A 16044-nucleotide genomic window follows, 5' to 3' on the forward strand; every position below is an offset into this window, starting at 1 on the left:
CTTGTTTCTTGCAGGGATGACTGGGACAACCATCAGGACCAGCATTTATCTCAGAGCTCTGGTGACGGTGCGTTTCCACAGGACGCTGAGGAGTCATCATACTCACGCCAGCCAGAGCCCGTCCCCTCCAGGAAGACCAATGGACGGTTTTCCTCCACTGAATCTCAGGTAACAATCTACGGCCTGTTGCATATGTTTTTCCCACTGAAATCTGTACTGAATGCATTTGGCAAGGAGAAATGCATTCAGTACAGATAAATGTCTAAAATACATATAAATAAGTGGGGGGTGTAAATTTATTCTGTGGTTGTCAGTCATGCTGGGAGCACATGAGTAGTGTTATTTTGGTATCTTTGAGTTTTTATTAATATTTTCTATCAGTTTTTTATTTTGTTTTTATTTTAAAGGTTTAGTAATTTGATAATTTTTAGTATTTCATTTGTCTAAATAGTTTTTATACGTTTTTATTTCAGCGTTATTTCCTTTTGTACATCAGGTTAAACTAAATAAAATGAAAACAAGCTGAAAAACTTTTGATATTTAATTTCCATAATTTTTTTTAGTTTTTAACTCTAATTGTCGTTTGTGATAAACTAAACTGTGTTATGTCTGTCCTTCAGAGTGGAACCAATTGTGTTGTAATTCCATTTTAATATTTGACTTTTCTTTCGATTGGATAACCACATGCCAAATTGATGATTGTAATGCAAAATTGAGCATGTTCGATTTTTTTTTTTTTTTTTCTTTACTAAATTTTCAAATGACATCTTTTAATTGATCATTTTTGATATCACCTTTAAGGTGGTCCCATCAGTCCAGGCTCATCTAAGAGATCTCCTCTCTCTTTTGTTTGTGATTTGCAGCACCAACTGAAGAACAGTGGCAACAGTGAGTCTGCAGAGGAGCAGGAGGAGCCGCAGCGGCAGGCGCCTCCTCGTGGGAAGTTTGTCTCAGCCGACCTCTCTGCCGTGGAGAGAGCACGCAGACGGCGTGAAGAGGAGGAGAGGAGAGCACGGGAGGAGAGACTGGCTGCCTGTGCAGAGAAACTCAAAAAACTGGATGAAAAATTTGGTAAAACTGAGAAACCTGCACGCTCTGGAGAAACGCTGAGAGAAGCAGACAGCAAGGAGCTGATGCAGTCTCCAGGCCGAAGGTCATCCAAACACCAACAGGAGGGCTGGCAGTATGGCACTAAAGGTATAAGAGTTCACATAGTTCACTAGTTGGTTTATAAATGTAAGTTTTAGCTACCCTTGTAATAATGGCAGTGATTTAAAGGGAATAATTTAGAGAAATCTCAAAAGCGTTTTGCCTCTGCTCTTTTCCGCTACTTTTCTTAACACCTCTTTTCATTGTATATAGAAGTGTCTGATACACCAACTGAGTCATCCAGTCAGGATTACAAAGATGAAGGGTGTAACTACCACAATGATGAAGATGGTCCTGAGTCCACCTCTCCCCTCCCAGACTACGGCCGACACCAGAAGCCTGTGCCGCCCCGCTTCCAGAAGCAGCACCAGCAGCAGCAGGTGAGCTTTTACACCTAATATTTTAAGTAAGAGGAAATAATTCATTCAGCCACCCTGAAAATCTTGAGGTGCATATGTCAATGCAGAAGTTATAATACTGAGTAATTATGGTTTTCATGCCAACTATATGCTGTTATAAATACGGTATGCTTTCATTTATAGAGGAGTTTTTGTTTTTTCTGTGGTTTCTAGGAGCAGGTGTATAAGATGACGCCGTGGCAGCAATCGGGTCACCCCACCCAGTCCAGCTCTGCTCACCCACAGAGAGGATTTTACCCTCCTCATGTCCTGGGCTTTGACCCGCGCTGGATGATGATGCCTCCCTACATGGATCCCCGCATGGCACAGGGATGTTCTCCAGTGGATTTCTACCCTCCTGGCGTTCACTCATCTGGTAAATTACAACATCCTCCCTATTTAGTGGTGTTTTCCAAGTCAAGCATCACTATTTATAGTGATGCGACCAAACCTTTAATAATAAATATTAAACTTATAAATATGATGAGTGAACTCTCTTAACTTGATCCAGTAAGCCAGACATTCCCAAACTCTTATGTCAATTTAACCCCTTTGACAGAAATGATTCATCTGAAGCTCCCAAATTTTCAGTTGAAGTGTTAATATCTTAACACCACATCTGCATGTTCATGGCTCTTTGATGCTGGTTAATGATCACACTTGATTTTTTACTTTCATATCATTAGATGTGTTTTTTTTTTTCATTGATTTTATTTTAAAATGAATTTATTTATACTGTAGTATATGGTTGCACAATTTGGTCCAGAAAACCTCAATACTGGGATTTTTGTTGTATTTTATGTCTCCATTATCATGATTTGAGCTGCGATAAAAGTATTTAATCTCATAAAACTGTCTTATATTGCTGTTGCTGAAACATCCAGGCAATTATTTTAATATTCTTTTAGTTTTTTTTTATTTTAAACTCTAATTATTAAAAAATTAAGACTGATACATTACTACTTTAAAAGGTTTATAAATGTTTCTTATTCTATATTATAAAATTCTGAAAACTTGTCTACAGAAATGTTGTGAATTATGTGCAAAATGCCTTTCCCAAATGCACAAGTAGATTTTGTGTGGTACAGCTTTTACTGCAAACTGATCGAGCTGTTCCATGACTGAAAAAACCATGAACTGCTTGTGTAAATAAACACATTGCTGTGCTTCACTCTGAAACATGCAGAGATTCAGACTTGATATTGATTGAAATTTATTTGTTTTAGTTTTGCTTTGATGTAGTTATTGGCTTTTCATAAACTCATGAAACCCTAAGGCTTCACAAGCCCCCATTTGAGAAACCCTGCTCCTAGCAACTACCTAGAGTACTTTTAGTGACCACAACAATGTTCCTTAGAAACACGTTAGCAAACATGTAGTAATACCCAAGTTATAAAACCAGCTACTGTAACTTGGTATCATGAGTTCCGCATGGTGATATATGGCTTATTCTTTCACAACATGTACAGTTATGTTTATATTGTGATAATTAAATTTAACTTTTTTTATTTTCAAGGTTTGGTGAAACCTGTCATTCAACAGGATCACTTGAATAGCCCCGGTTCCACCTCTGATGAAGGCTGCCATCCCAGCATGCATCAGGAGAGGAGGACGCCTTCCACTGAGCCTTACCAAGTGTGGAACCAAGACAGCTACTCATCTGCACGCAGTTTCACCCCACCCTACCAGAGACAGCACGAGAATTGCGACAGGGCTCAGGTGGATGATAGGAGTGACCAGTCATGCTCCAGACACGACTCGTATGAAGACCGAGGTCATGACCGCACAGACAGTCCAGCAGAGGATCTGCTCCATCAAGGCTTCCGCCAAGGCAGAGGCTCAGACGTGTCACTCGGTTCGCAGCGAGATGTTTCCCATGAAGTAGCCCATCAACCATTAATACTCAGCAGAACCCATCCTGGAGATAGCGAGCACAGGGACATCTCCTCTGGTAGACATCAGAAAGAAGACCTTGATACCCGTGACGAGGCCTTCAACAGCAAGGAGAAGAGCTATGAATGTGATTTTTGGAGGAAAGATATGGGTAGTCTGAGGAAAGACGGCAGCAGTCAGGCCCAGTGGTCCGATCACGGTTCGAGCAGCAGCAGTAGTGTTAGCCAGCCATCTGAGTCCAGTGGTAGAACCTTTAGAAGGACGGGACCCATCAAGAAACCTGTGCTGAAGCCCTTGAAGGTTGAAGACAAAGAGAATGAGAAACCCAAAACTGACCCGGAGGAGAAGACCGTCCCGTACAGGCTGGAAAAGGAAGTGGTTACCAATGTCTATGACCTGAAGAAAGATGCTCCACTTCTGTCTAACAGGCACTCCGCCCCACCACCCGCTCCCTCTCCTGAAGAGAAACAAGTGGAAGCTCTGAAGGTGGAGAAAATTAGTAACTTGCCTGAAGGGTCGTACAAAGAGAACTGCTGGGATAGTATCAAGAGTCAGTCTGTGGACTGCTCTGACAGCAGGGATCCACCAGCACCTCGCCGCAACAACTGGATATTCATCGATGAGGAGCAGGCGTTCGCCGGGGCCAGGGGAGCGGGTCGTGGACGTGGCCGGGGCTTCAGAGAGTTCAACTCTCGTGGTGGTGCTCGTGGAGGACGGAGCGACGGCAACAGAGGAGCCTACAGTAGCGCAAGCACACAGAGATCTATGCGAGGACGTGGTGCTCGAGAGTTCAGGAGTGAAGATCTGCAGCGAGGCAAACCCCGTAGACGCAACATGAGCGAGACACACAGCGAGGCCTCAGAATACGAGGAGCAGCCCAAGCGCCCACGCCAGAAGGCCACTGAGAACGGAGAGGCTTCATATCCTGTGTCTGGAGAGGTTAAGAGGGTTGACAAGGAGTCGTGGAGATCAAACAAGGTCTACACTGATGATCAGAGCGGCAACAGCGATTCCAGGGACAAGACTAAATCAGCTCGAGTGTTTGGAAGGTCATTGCCCCCTCGCCTTAATGCTGGATACAACCGTGGATTTGGCTCTAGGGACATTTCGACATGGAGAGGGAGAGGAACCCAGTTCGGAAGCACCTCCACACAGGAGAACGGCTACAACTTCGGTGCAGACTCCTATTCCAAACGCTCGTCGGAACGGGAGCCCCTGAAGTACCCCCCTAAATTTACGGGCTCCTTTGTAGAGAATGGCGTCGAGGACAGAGATGGAGGTTACTACCTTGATAATGATAATCCCGACAACCGGCCCCTTAGAAGGCGGCGTCCCCCACGCCAGGATAAGCCGCCACGCTTCAGGCGTCTGCGGCAAGAGCGCGAAGGAGGAGGTCAGTGGAATAATGAGGACTACGTTAATGGAGATGTTGCCAATCAGTGGCCGGGTCGTTCTAAGGGTGCAGAGGAGCACTGGCCCAACCACTACTCTGGGGGAAGGGCACAGGAGATCACGGCTCAGAGTCAGGGCGAGGACTGGGAAACCGGCTCTGAAAACAGCGATTTCAGCGACTGGAGGGAGAAACGGGGGCAGCACTGTGACACGCTCACGGATGCAGGTCACGGAGAACCTGGCTCTGAGAAGAGAGAGCTCTCCAAGCGGAGCTTTTCTAGCCAGCGGCCAGTAGTCGACAGACAGAACCGGAAGAGTGACACATCTGTAATGGAAAACAAGATGAGCCGCTCAACAGACACTCAGTCTAGTGCAGGTTCCTCTGGTAGAAACGAGAGTTGGCAGAACGGCGTTGCTTCCGGCAGCAAACGGTATGTTTCTTCAGAACATAAGTTAAGTATATTGATATGAAAAACAATAACATTTGTGAAATTTGCACTATGAATGTGGCTTAATTCGCTCTGTGCAGAGTTCCAGAAGATTCAGTCGTCGGCCTGAGCTCGGCATCTGTGTACAACTTGGAGCAAAATGACGACACAGGTGTGGTGGAAGCAACTGGAAAGATCCTAGAGAAAGACTTGAAGCCCAGAAACATGAAGGGGGACATGACAGAACCACTGTCCCAATATGACCTGAACACTTACCCAAGTAAGTCAAAAGTGGTTGTTTATGATAGAAGTGCCTCTCCAATGCAGAATAAAGGATGATAAACTGAGTCGTGTTTAAACTAATGCACTCCTATGGTGGTGATGTCGCCACAGTGCAAATGAGGAATAATTCAGCATCCCTGATTAAATACATCTGAACTAGTTGATCAAGGTCCTCAGGATTACTAGAAACATCCGGGCAAATGTGTCGGAGAAGGTTGAAGCTGAGCTTTCCAGGACATTGGCCTTCCAGGAGCACGTTTAGAAGCAGTTCAAGTCTCTGTTACTAGTTTGAAAGTTAATTTTTTTTAAGATCGTGACAAAGGGATATCGTAATGTGGTGAATGGACTTGCGCTACTTCATAGCCATATGGTAAATTAAGAGTCTGAACTGTAAAGAGTTACTAAATTTTAACAGCTCTATGCTAAAAATTAGAAAAAATGGGAGACATCATTTGTTTTCAAGTGTGACTTGTGGGATGTTCTTCAGTACTGGATCTGAAGGAGCTGTCGCTTGTGTTTCCTCGCAGTTGAGAGTGACTCAGGAGCTTCTGTACCCAGTCCAGAGGTTTTCCAGGACGCTCTGTCCAAAAAACAACGCCGCCCACAGGATGATGATCGCAGGAGGAAGGATCAGGGTCCTCCAGTAAGTAATCATGGCCTCTATTCCCTGATGTTTAGACGCACATCTGATAACCAGAAAGATGATAACTTCAGTTGTTTAAAGTCCATGTAAAGTCAATAGTAAATGTGTGTTCTGAGTTTCACACCACAGAAAAATGTTAACCACCCAACCAAATTTGAATGCTAAAAACCTCCACCACGTAAATAAAATAAGGTATCAAAATCTTGAAAAAACAAGCAGTATTCTCTGCTCTCAAAAGCTGGGGGCGTGTCTGCTGGTTGCGCTGAAACCACTCCCAAAAGCTGCCATCTCTCTCAACTGTCTTTATAACTGTCAAGCTTATTTAATAAGGAGACTGAGATGTTTTGTAAATGATCGCAACCAGGATGTGCATTTACATGATGAAGGCATAGCTAGTTAGCAAAATATAAGCTGTAGTAACTAACGGTAATGACAGTAACTTGCGATTGAGCCGTGAACCACTGATGCTTACGCGCTCTATTTAATAGGTGTGTTCGACTTGAAGCAGCGATCAGTGTATGACATCAAAGTACCGCGAGAGAGATTCGAAAGCATCAGGAGTGTCTGCTCTAGCTCTCACTGTACTTTGTCACACACTGATCGCTCTGCAGTGCTGCTTCAAGTCGAACACACCTAATAACTAGAGCATGGTGGCTCGATTGCGTCATGAAGTCATGATTTAGCCCCGCCCAAAAAAAATCCTGATCACAAAAATGGTTAATAACTGTTTAACGGTCTAACTCCACAATTGATTACTACATAGTTCACAGTCTTTGTAACATGTTTCAGCAATGCATTTCTAACATTTATAGTGCGTTTACAAACAATTCTCAGAATTGACTTTACACGGACTTGAGTGGATATTGTAGTTATTTGGTTTGTGCACCTGAAGGGTTCGGTAAAGAATAGAACAATTGCATCAAAAATGCCTCCCCGTTTTGCCAAGAAGCAAGGCAGCATGACCATCGAGCAGCCAGAGGAGACTCTCTCCTCCAACAACTTGGGAACAGAGATCTGGGAGACGAACAGCACAGGTAATGCTGATAACAACTGATATCAAGTATATTATTATTTAAAAGACTGATTCTAAATGACTTTGTTTTCCTCCTGAAGCTCTGACTGTCCAGTCATCAGGTGGCGATTCATGGACAAAGCAGGTTTCCTATACGGGAAGCGAACCCAATTCAGAGGTACAGGCCGTTCTTTTCCAAGCAAGTATTTTTGCCTGCCTCAGTCAGTGAGCTGAGCCTGAGACTAACGTCCCACTGTCCTGTCCTCCAGGATTCAGATGCAGGGCCCGAGCAGAGTAAAGAACACAAACCGGGCCCCATTGGCAATGAGCGTTCGCTGAAGAACCGCAAGGGCTCGGAGGGCATGGATCGTCTGGAAGGACCCATCACTCCCGTCAACGGAGTGGATATTCACGTGGACCACGTCATTCCTGTGCCGCCCATCGAGTTTGGTGTCAGCGCAAAGGATTCTGACTTTAGCCTTCCTCCGGGGTCCACACCAGTGCCTGTGTCCAACCCAGTCACCAAGCTGCAGGACGCGCTTGCTGGGAATGTGCGTACTATAGCTCTGCACGCAGCATTTACATTGTCAGTTTTGTGTAAAGCATTGAGCATTTATACTGTTATTAATGTGTGAGCACAGGCTGGCCTGACTCAAGCCATCCCGTTGCTCCGCAGAGATCACCTGCAGCCCGGAATAAACCTCAACCCTATCAGCTTCCCTTCTGCGGACCTCACACTCAAGGTAATGCTTACTGCCACATCATTGCTTGGGGTGATGGCTCTCCATCACTGACCTTAAGGGTTCCTCCAGATACTTCACCTTGTGTCTTAAGATTTGCAAGGCAGCACACATTCTGTCTGCCCGTCGCATGCCTAGTCTAGCACAGGACATGCTACCAGCATATTAAAACATTCTAATGACACCTCATAACATTTGTAAGGTCCACCCATCCGGCCCAAAGAAGGTTTCCGATGGTGGATGAAGGTTTCCTGCGTGTTCGGTCTTTCCAGTGTGCAAAGTTCTTCAATTTAAATTAAACTCTAATCTGACTCCATTTTATAATTTAATCTGACTCCATGTTATTATGACCTCGTATTTAACTTGAAATACAAATTGATTGCTTGTCCATTTCTAATTTATTATTCTGATATTTGGTTATTCTAGTTAACTCTTGACTTTATATTTACTCGTTCATTCGGTTGCTCATGTCTTTAACAAGGATGCAACGTAATCTACTAGAGTCAATAATTACAGAGTAAAACAGAATAAGGTCAAATGTAACAATTTATTCTTAGTCATTCATATGAGGAGGACAAGAAATTGCATCATATGACCCCTTTAACATTTTGTTAGACATGTTAGCAATATGGTAAAACATGGCCAGTTTGTTAAAACTGTTTTTTTTTTCTTTCAAATTGCTAGAATGTTTTGCCATATTACCAACATTTTAACATGAAGTAAACATGTTAGCAGCATCGTAAAACATGCTAGCTTCATGTTTAAATGTTTGCAAGCTAAATATTTACATGCTACATTGTAAAAGGTTTTAGCAGTGTTTTGCAGTATTGGTAGTGTGTTTTAGCATGTTTCTACAATGTTTCATGTTAGCTTAATTGTTAGCATGTGGTAAAACAATGTTCGCAACTTCTGGAAGCATGTATGGACATACTAGCAACAAGCTAAAACATGTAAACAACCCTCAACTGCATGGTAGGACATGTTGAAAGCATACTGCAGTTATCTACATTCTAGAACATGCAGATTTCTTTTATAAGCATGTCTAATTTTGTTTTAAAGGAATAGTTCTCCTAGAAATGAAAATTGTAATTTTACTTACCCTCAAGTTGTTCCAAATGTATATAGTTTTCTTTATTCTGTTGAACATAAAAGAAGATATTTTGAAGAATGTCTGCAAGCAAGGAGTTTCTGGTTTCCATTAATTTTCATGGTATTTTTTCCGTACTGCAGAAGTAAATCAACTGTTTGGTTACCAACGTTCTTCAAAATATCTTCTGTTGTGTGTACTTTTAAAATGACTGAAATCTTTCTGGACCGGCTTTCTCACGCCAACATTTTTCTTTTTCTTGATGAACTTGATCTGCACTAAAAGAAACAAATGATCGAGTGAACTAACAATGTGCTAAAGCCTGAGCAGCTGAAGCACAGGTCACTTCATCTTTGCTGTCATTTCTGAACACACGTGTCCATCAGTGTCCCTCACCAGCGTGTTTCTCTGTGGTCTCAGATGGAGTCGGCTCGTAAGGCGTGGGAGAACTCTCAGGCTCTCCCGGAGCAGGGCTCCCCGGGTGGTGCGGGCTCCGGCGCTCAGCCCGCCTGCAGCGTGGGCTCCTCCAGCGGTGTCAGCTACAGCTCCTTCGGCGGAGTGTCCATGCCGCCCATGCCTGTTGCGTCTGTTGCTCCTTCTGTCTCCATGCAAGGTCAGCCATCTAATCATTCTCTCAGACTGTGCATTGCATGCGGTGGCTATGCATGGCTCTAAAAAATGTTGTGATCTGTGTACCACAGGCAGTCACATCCCTCCTCTGTATCTGGATGGCCATGTGTTCCAGAGTCAGCCGCGGCTCGTGCCACCCTTGACTCAGCAGCCCAATTACCAGCAGGTACACATCATCTTCACTCTCCACAGCTTTTATAATGACTGTCTCAAATGTGGGTTATTCTGCCGTTTTGAAAGATCTTGCGGGCAGGAGCTCCACATGCTGGAAATATCATTTGTGACTGCAGGCCTCTAAACGTGTTGCTATTTTTACCACAACACAACTCGGAAAATAAAATGCTGATATGATGACCACAGCTATTGAAAGAGCTTACAGGTGGAGGAGGAGATAATCATAGGCTTAAACCAAATGCTGTACCTTCGATTATTCCCAGCAAGGGGTCAAAACGCCTCTGGATCTCAAGTGAAATCCGCACTGAGAAACTCCTCCAGTGGCCGTGGCATGTTTACATGCTAACAGGATGGCATCTAGCATTTCTCGTCTCAGCCGTTTGTAAGCTCTTTCAGTAGCTGTGGTCTACTAAAAGCCTTAAAAGCATCAGGGCTAAGTGAAGCGGGTCTTTAGGAAGTTTTATTCGTCCACAGGCATCTTCCCATTCTGTTCTCCTCCTCTTATCGCTAGGAAAGCAGTGAAGTCTTAATTGCTTCTCTTGTTGCCCTTCGAATGAAAATTACAGCCAAGAACCACACAATGTGGTATCGTATCAGTATTTTATTTTCTCAGTTGTGTATTCTGAGTTGTTGCGGTAAAAAGGCCAGTAGCTCACTGAGTGCAACCATTTGACGTCATCGACGCAGAATGTACTGTAAACCTACCCCCCCCCCCCCACCCCCAAGTCCAAAAAAAATTACATTAATCTTTCATGGGTTTTCGACTACATATTTCAGTAAGAGACATCATTTACCATTTAGTCATGGCCTAATGGTTAGAGAGTTGGATTTGTAACCCAAAGGTTGCGGGTTCGAGTCCCAGGTCTGGTAGGAATTGTCGGTGGGTAACCAGCGCTCTCTCCACTCTCAATACCACGACTGAGGTGAGACCCTTGAGCAAGGCACCGAACCCCCAACTGGCTCCCCAGGTGCCTTGGCATTGGATGCCCCACTGCGTATGTTCTCTGTGTGTGTGTGTTTGTTCACTTCTCACTGCTGTGTGTCTGCACTTGGATGGGTTTTACATTACTGAATGCAGAACACAAATTCCAAATATGGGACATAGAGCTGTGTATCACCAGCAAAGATACGATACGTATCACGATACGGAGGCCACGATACAGGACTGCACTGAATTTTTAAGTGATCAAAACAAATGGAATGCAATACAATTATGATTGAGAGATTAACAAATAAACGTTCCTCAAAAGATCCGAGATGTTTTCGAGGCTTGGGAAGATCATTCCTCCACTGAGGAACAGTGAAACTTCTGGAAACAAATGTTCCTCAAAAGCAATCATATTTGAGATTTAAAACAAATTTAAAAATCTCTGGATAATCAAGTAAATCCAAGCTGCTTCTGTGCAGTGCGTGTTCATCTGGAAGTATTAATATCAAAATAAAAGTTTTTCTTTGGTTTTCTTTGAAGTAGTAAGATTTGAAGGCAAAAAGACGTGAAGGTGGACATTTGTACAATAATATTAAAATAGTCTAAACTATCAGTTAAACGACAGAAGGCATGGAGTAGTAATTGTGTGCAACAGATTTAACAGCAATGGTTTGGTCTAGTTGATCATTTAGTCTTGTGTATAAAACTAATACAGTTGGCTTTATAGTAGGGCTGGGTTTTGATACAAATTTTGTGATTCGATTCTCATTAACAAGCTTTCGATTCAATATTGATTTATTTTGGATATATATCAGGTACACATGAGAAATTTTCTCAAGGAAAGAAAATTCTCTTAACTAATGCTGTAAAATATACACGAGGGTCAGATGGTACTACATTACTATAATATTGAAGGTTAAAACTGACAGATTTTTTTTAGGCTATACAACTGCTTAAATTACACTTAATGTAGTTTTTATAATAAGATTTCCACTTCAGTTCGTAAAAAAAAAAAACATTTAAATGGTGGCTGTCATTAAAAAGATATAAAATAAACATTGAAGAACATTTAAAAAATTATAATATTTTTAAAATGGATATTTTATATGGTGCACATATTTAGCAAAATGCCTCTCTCTACAGTTTATTTTTCTAGCTGACTGAGTTTATGATTTCTGAGGTAAATGTGACATTATGTGACGTTGTTTACAAACAGTTATATTGACGTCTTTGCATGGCTGAAACACTGAGCGATTACACGAGACAGGATACCGATTTTAAAGTTGTTCTCTCTTTCTCATTGTTTTAGTCATGTTTATTTTGTGCTGAAACTTATTAATGTGGAAGAGTTTATCAATTTACTTGTGCCTCGTGCTGCTGCTTTTATTGAACTGAGGTGCTACAGCGATTAAAAGTACCAAAGCACACTGCTTATAGTTATTGCAATTTACTGGGATAGGAGGTGCCCTTCAATGTTGCATCCATTAACTGAAAACAGGCTAGACTAATTGATTCTTGGCATATAAGAATCGATATAGTTTCGTAAAAATGAGAATTTATTAAAATCGAGATCTATTATTATTTTTTTTTTACCCAGCTCTACTTCATAGGGTACTTCATTCACTGGATCTGTGTGCATGTGAATAACCCGTGTTTGTGTGTTGTGTGTTCAGGCCACCCCTCAACAGATCCCTATCTCCCTGCACACGTCTCTACAGGCTCAGGCTCAGCTGGGTCTGCGAGGAGCTCTGCCTGTCTCTCAGTCTCAAGAGATGTTCAACTCTATCCCTCCCTTCAGGTAATTCACATGCCTCAGTCACGGTCACTATCGTTCAGTTTTATTCAGTATTCGTCTACTGCTGGAAAAACACTGTTGGAATCAATAACTGCTGTATACAACTTCTATGCTGACATACAATCTAGAGAATATGGACAAAGACAAAAAAAGATTCCTATTCTACTGTATCGTACACTAGTGTTGTCTCAATTCAAATAAAATTTCACTCTTATCAGTACCATAGTGTGCAAACTGTTGGAACACGCTCCTTTTTAATTATTCAAATTTTTTATGATTTTGATTTTAAACTGTTTATTAGCATTAATACTTTAACTAAGTAAATTGCATTAAAAATTAGCATGTAGCTTTCAAATATTTTTAATTCAAGTGAACATTGTTTTACATGACTGATATTTAATTTTTTTTAAGCAAAGCTACAAAAAATATAGAACAAAGAGTGCTAATAGTAACTTACTGTAGAGGCTTATTAAAGCTACTAAACAAATTTAGCCACGACTGATTTAATGCATAGTTTTAGGAGTGAATTATGGAATGACTATTTAGTGGATTTACTGGAATAAATCCAGAGATCGACCGATAACCGGTATAAATCTAAAGACTCATGATAATCGGTTTAAATGTAGATGTCAATAATAATCTGTTTAAGTGTAAAGAGACAGATTATCTGTCTCTCTCTACACAAACCGATTATCAGTTTAAATGTAGAGATTGACAGTAATTGGTTTAAGTGTAGAGAAACCAGTTATAGGTCTATCTCTTCATTTAAACCGAATATCGGTCTAAGTGTAGAGATTGACAGTAATTGTTTTAAGTGTAGAGAGAGGCAGATAATCAGTTTTACTGACATTTTCCAGTATTTCAACTTTTTTTTCTTTGATGGGATATTGGTTATGTAATATACCAATATCCCATCTAATAATGCTGGGCTTCCTCTACTTTTGTGATCATCTGAGCGCTCTCACGTTCTCCTCTGTTACAGGTCTCAGGTGTACATGCACCCAAACCTGTCTCAGCCCAGTCCCATGGTGCTCTCTGGTGGAGGTCCTCTCAAAGGGCCATACTCTGCATTTCCTGGCATGCAGCCGTCAGACATGGTCAAACCGCAGTCCGGGTCTCACTACCAGCCCATGAATGGCAGCCAGCAGCTGGTGTACGATGGGCCCATGAATCAGGCGGCTGGGATGAGCACGTCACAGCTCATGGACTCACAGCTCATTCAGGCAAGTTCTGTGAAAGCCACAAGCCACAAGACAGCAGTGTTCAACTACATAAACACACATGCAGTTATAGAGGTAAAATGATTTGGGTCGGCATTAGTATTCAGTCAACAGCTTCAAAAGCAGTTTGAATTTGCTAATTTCTAAATTTGTAGTTCAAGGCCGTGTATATTGACTGATTGCTGTGTGTTTTCAGGTGACGATGCCCATGCCTGGATCTCAGCTGCGCTACGGCTCGGCCCAGCAGCACCTCATCCTGCCCCAGTCCATCCAGCTCCAGCAGAACCAGAACCTGTCTGTGGGAGCTCCACGCCGCATGATGCCTCCCGGATCCCAGCAGGCCGTCATGAGTGGCAGCAGGGAGGTGAGAGCCTGTGCTTCAGGAAATAACTGCCATCAAATCTCTTCCTGCGTGTTATTGACACACCTCTCTGATAAATCATGTTATTTCTGCAGCCGTCCCAGATGGACATGAAGGGATTTCAGTTCTCTGATAAGCCCAACCATTCACCTGGAATACCCAGTGGCTCCTACAGGTGAGCGGACGGTTCACAAATCTCCCAATTTCGTTGTTTTTTATGTTTTGTTTTGCCCCAGCATTAGTTTTAATTTTTATTTTTAAATAGACTTAAATTCAAAAAGTTTACCTTAAATTTAAATTCTAATAAATTCATAATTTTTTTTGATTTAACAGTAAGTGTGCCCTATGCAATTCTTTTTTCAGTAATTATGTTGAAACAATTTAATATTTAAAAATATAATCAAATTAAATTAAACAGTTCCTTTCCTTTTTTTTGATAGTGTTGCGCATCAAAGGTTTACTGTTAAAATTAAAACAGATGGAAAAATTCTTGTATTGCTTTTGATAAGTATATTTTATTGTACAGAAATATGTTTATTTCTTCAATTCAAAGGGTTAGTTCACCCAAAAATGAAAATTCTGTCATTAATTACTCACCCTCATGTCGTTCCAAACCCATAAGACCTTCATTCATCTTCAGAACACAAATTAAGATATTTTTGATGGAATCTGAGAGCTCTCTGAACCTCCAAAGACAGCAAGGATATTACCACGATCAATGCACAGAAACGTAGCAAGGACATCGGTAAAATAGTCCATGAGACATCAGGGGTTCAACCGTAATTTTACGAAGCTACAAGAATACTTTTTGTTTGTAAAGAAAACAATAATATAATTTATTCACCAATTCTTCTCCTCGAGTTACCGTTTTCCGCCTTTTTGGAGAGTATCCCAGAACATAATGGAATCAGCGCTGTTTACATTCAGTCGACAGCGTGTGCATGCTGAACGTAAACAACGCTCATTTCAACGTTTCTGTGCATTGATCGTGGTAATATCCTTGCTGTCTATGGGAGGGTCAGAGAGCTCTCAGATTCCATAAAAAATATCTTCATTTATGTTCTGCAGATGAACAAAGGTCTTACGGCATGAGGGTGAGTAATTAATGACAGAAGTTTCATTTTTGGGTGAACTATCCCTTTTGGTGATTTTGGTGGGTTGAGCAATGGTCATTTGTGAACCCAATCTGCTGTGAAAAGTTATGTCATAAATAATTTTCTCACACACATAATTAAGTACCGTGGTTAACACTATATACTGCATTGCTAATAGAAATGCACCTTTAGAACTCAATTTTATTTTGATTTACTTTTAATAACGGAGACCATTTGTAAATGTTTTAGAATGTAGTCTTTTGAGTTTGTTAGTCACGGGAATGCGTTCATGTGTGTAAGCGTCTCTGTTCACTCATGAGGTCTTGTGTTGGACTGTCTTTCTCCTCAGACCCGGTTCAGCCAGTCCTAGTGGGAAACCCTCTGGCCCAGGAGCCCCTGCAGTGGTCGTCTCTCTCCCAGGACATTACACGCAGCAGGTAAGGCTCATTTCTGTCCTTAACGCAGACCTGAGAGGACACGTTACACATGGCTAACGCACTCATCTACTGTCTGATACTGCAGATGTCCACTCCTCAGGGCAGTATGGTCATGCATATGAGGCCACCCACCAGTGGTCCCTTCCCCAACCCCATCCAACGGCCCGTCATGCAGGTCAACAAGACCGTCATCATCCGTTCGCCACCTTACCACAGCCCTGGGCGCGATCTGCCCCACAACACACCCCCCTCCAACCCCGAGCCAACCGCGAAGGGTCCTGAGGATGGTGTGAAGGTGAGCCACCCACTGTGAGCATAGGTAATGGCATCTCATGCACTTCCTTCTTATTGTCATGCTTTGATGTTTGTTTTTAAGATCAT

The 16044-nt window shown here is 42.2% G+C and overlaps 1 protein-coding gene across 1 annotated transcript in view; it reads left to right on the forward strand.

Annotated features, from left to right (window-relative positions):
• The window catches only part of LOC306870028 (protein PRRC2B-like), a 37222-nt gene that overhangs the window by 18132 nt on the left and 3046 nt on the right, over positions 1 to 16044 (forward strand). Inside the window, exons 11-29 of the mRNA XM_079417058.1 lie at positions 15 to 168; positions 864 to 1197; positions 1363 to 1529; positions 1722 to 1923; positions 3064 to 5263; positions 5362 to 5540; positions 6070 to 6185; positions 7078 to 7219; positions 7299 to 7375; positions 7467 to 7748; positions 7839 to 7940; positions 9445 to 9637; positions 9726 to 9820; positions 12430 to 12554; positions 13534 to 13774; positions 13968 to 14135; positions 14228 to 14307; positions 15576 to 15663; positions 15749 to 15958. Coding sequence (XP_079273184.1) covers positions 15 to 168; positions 864 to 1197; positions 1363 to 1529; positions 1722 to 1923; positions 3064 to 5263; positions 5362 to 5540; positions 6070 to 6185; positions 7078 to 7219; positions 7299 to 7375; positions 7467 to 7748; positions 7839 to 7940; positions 9445 to 9637; positions 9726 to 9820; positions 12430 to 12554; positions 13534 to 13774; positions 13968 to 14135; positions 14228 to 14307; positions 15576 to 15663; positions 15749 to 15958 — 5155 coding nt within the window. The remainder of the gene's footprint in view (positions 1 to 14; positions 169 to 863; positions 1198 to 1362; positions 1530 to 1721; positions 1924 to 3063; positions 5264 to 5361; positions 5541 to 6069; positions 6186 to 7077; positions 7220 to 7298; positions 7376 to 7466; positions 7749 to 7838; positions 7941 to 9444; positions 9638 to 9725; positions 9821 to 12429; positions 12555 to 13533; positions 13775 to 13967; positions 14136 to 14227; positions 14308 to 15575; positions 15664 to 15748; positions 15959 to 16044) is intronic.

The sequence above is a fragment of the Barbus barbus genome, assembly GCF_936440315.1.
Source record: "Barbus barbus genome assembly, chromosome: 5".
NCBI lineage: Eukaryota > Metazoa > Chordata > Actinopteri > Cypriniformes > Cyprinidae > Barbus > Barbus barbus.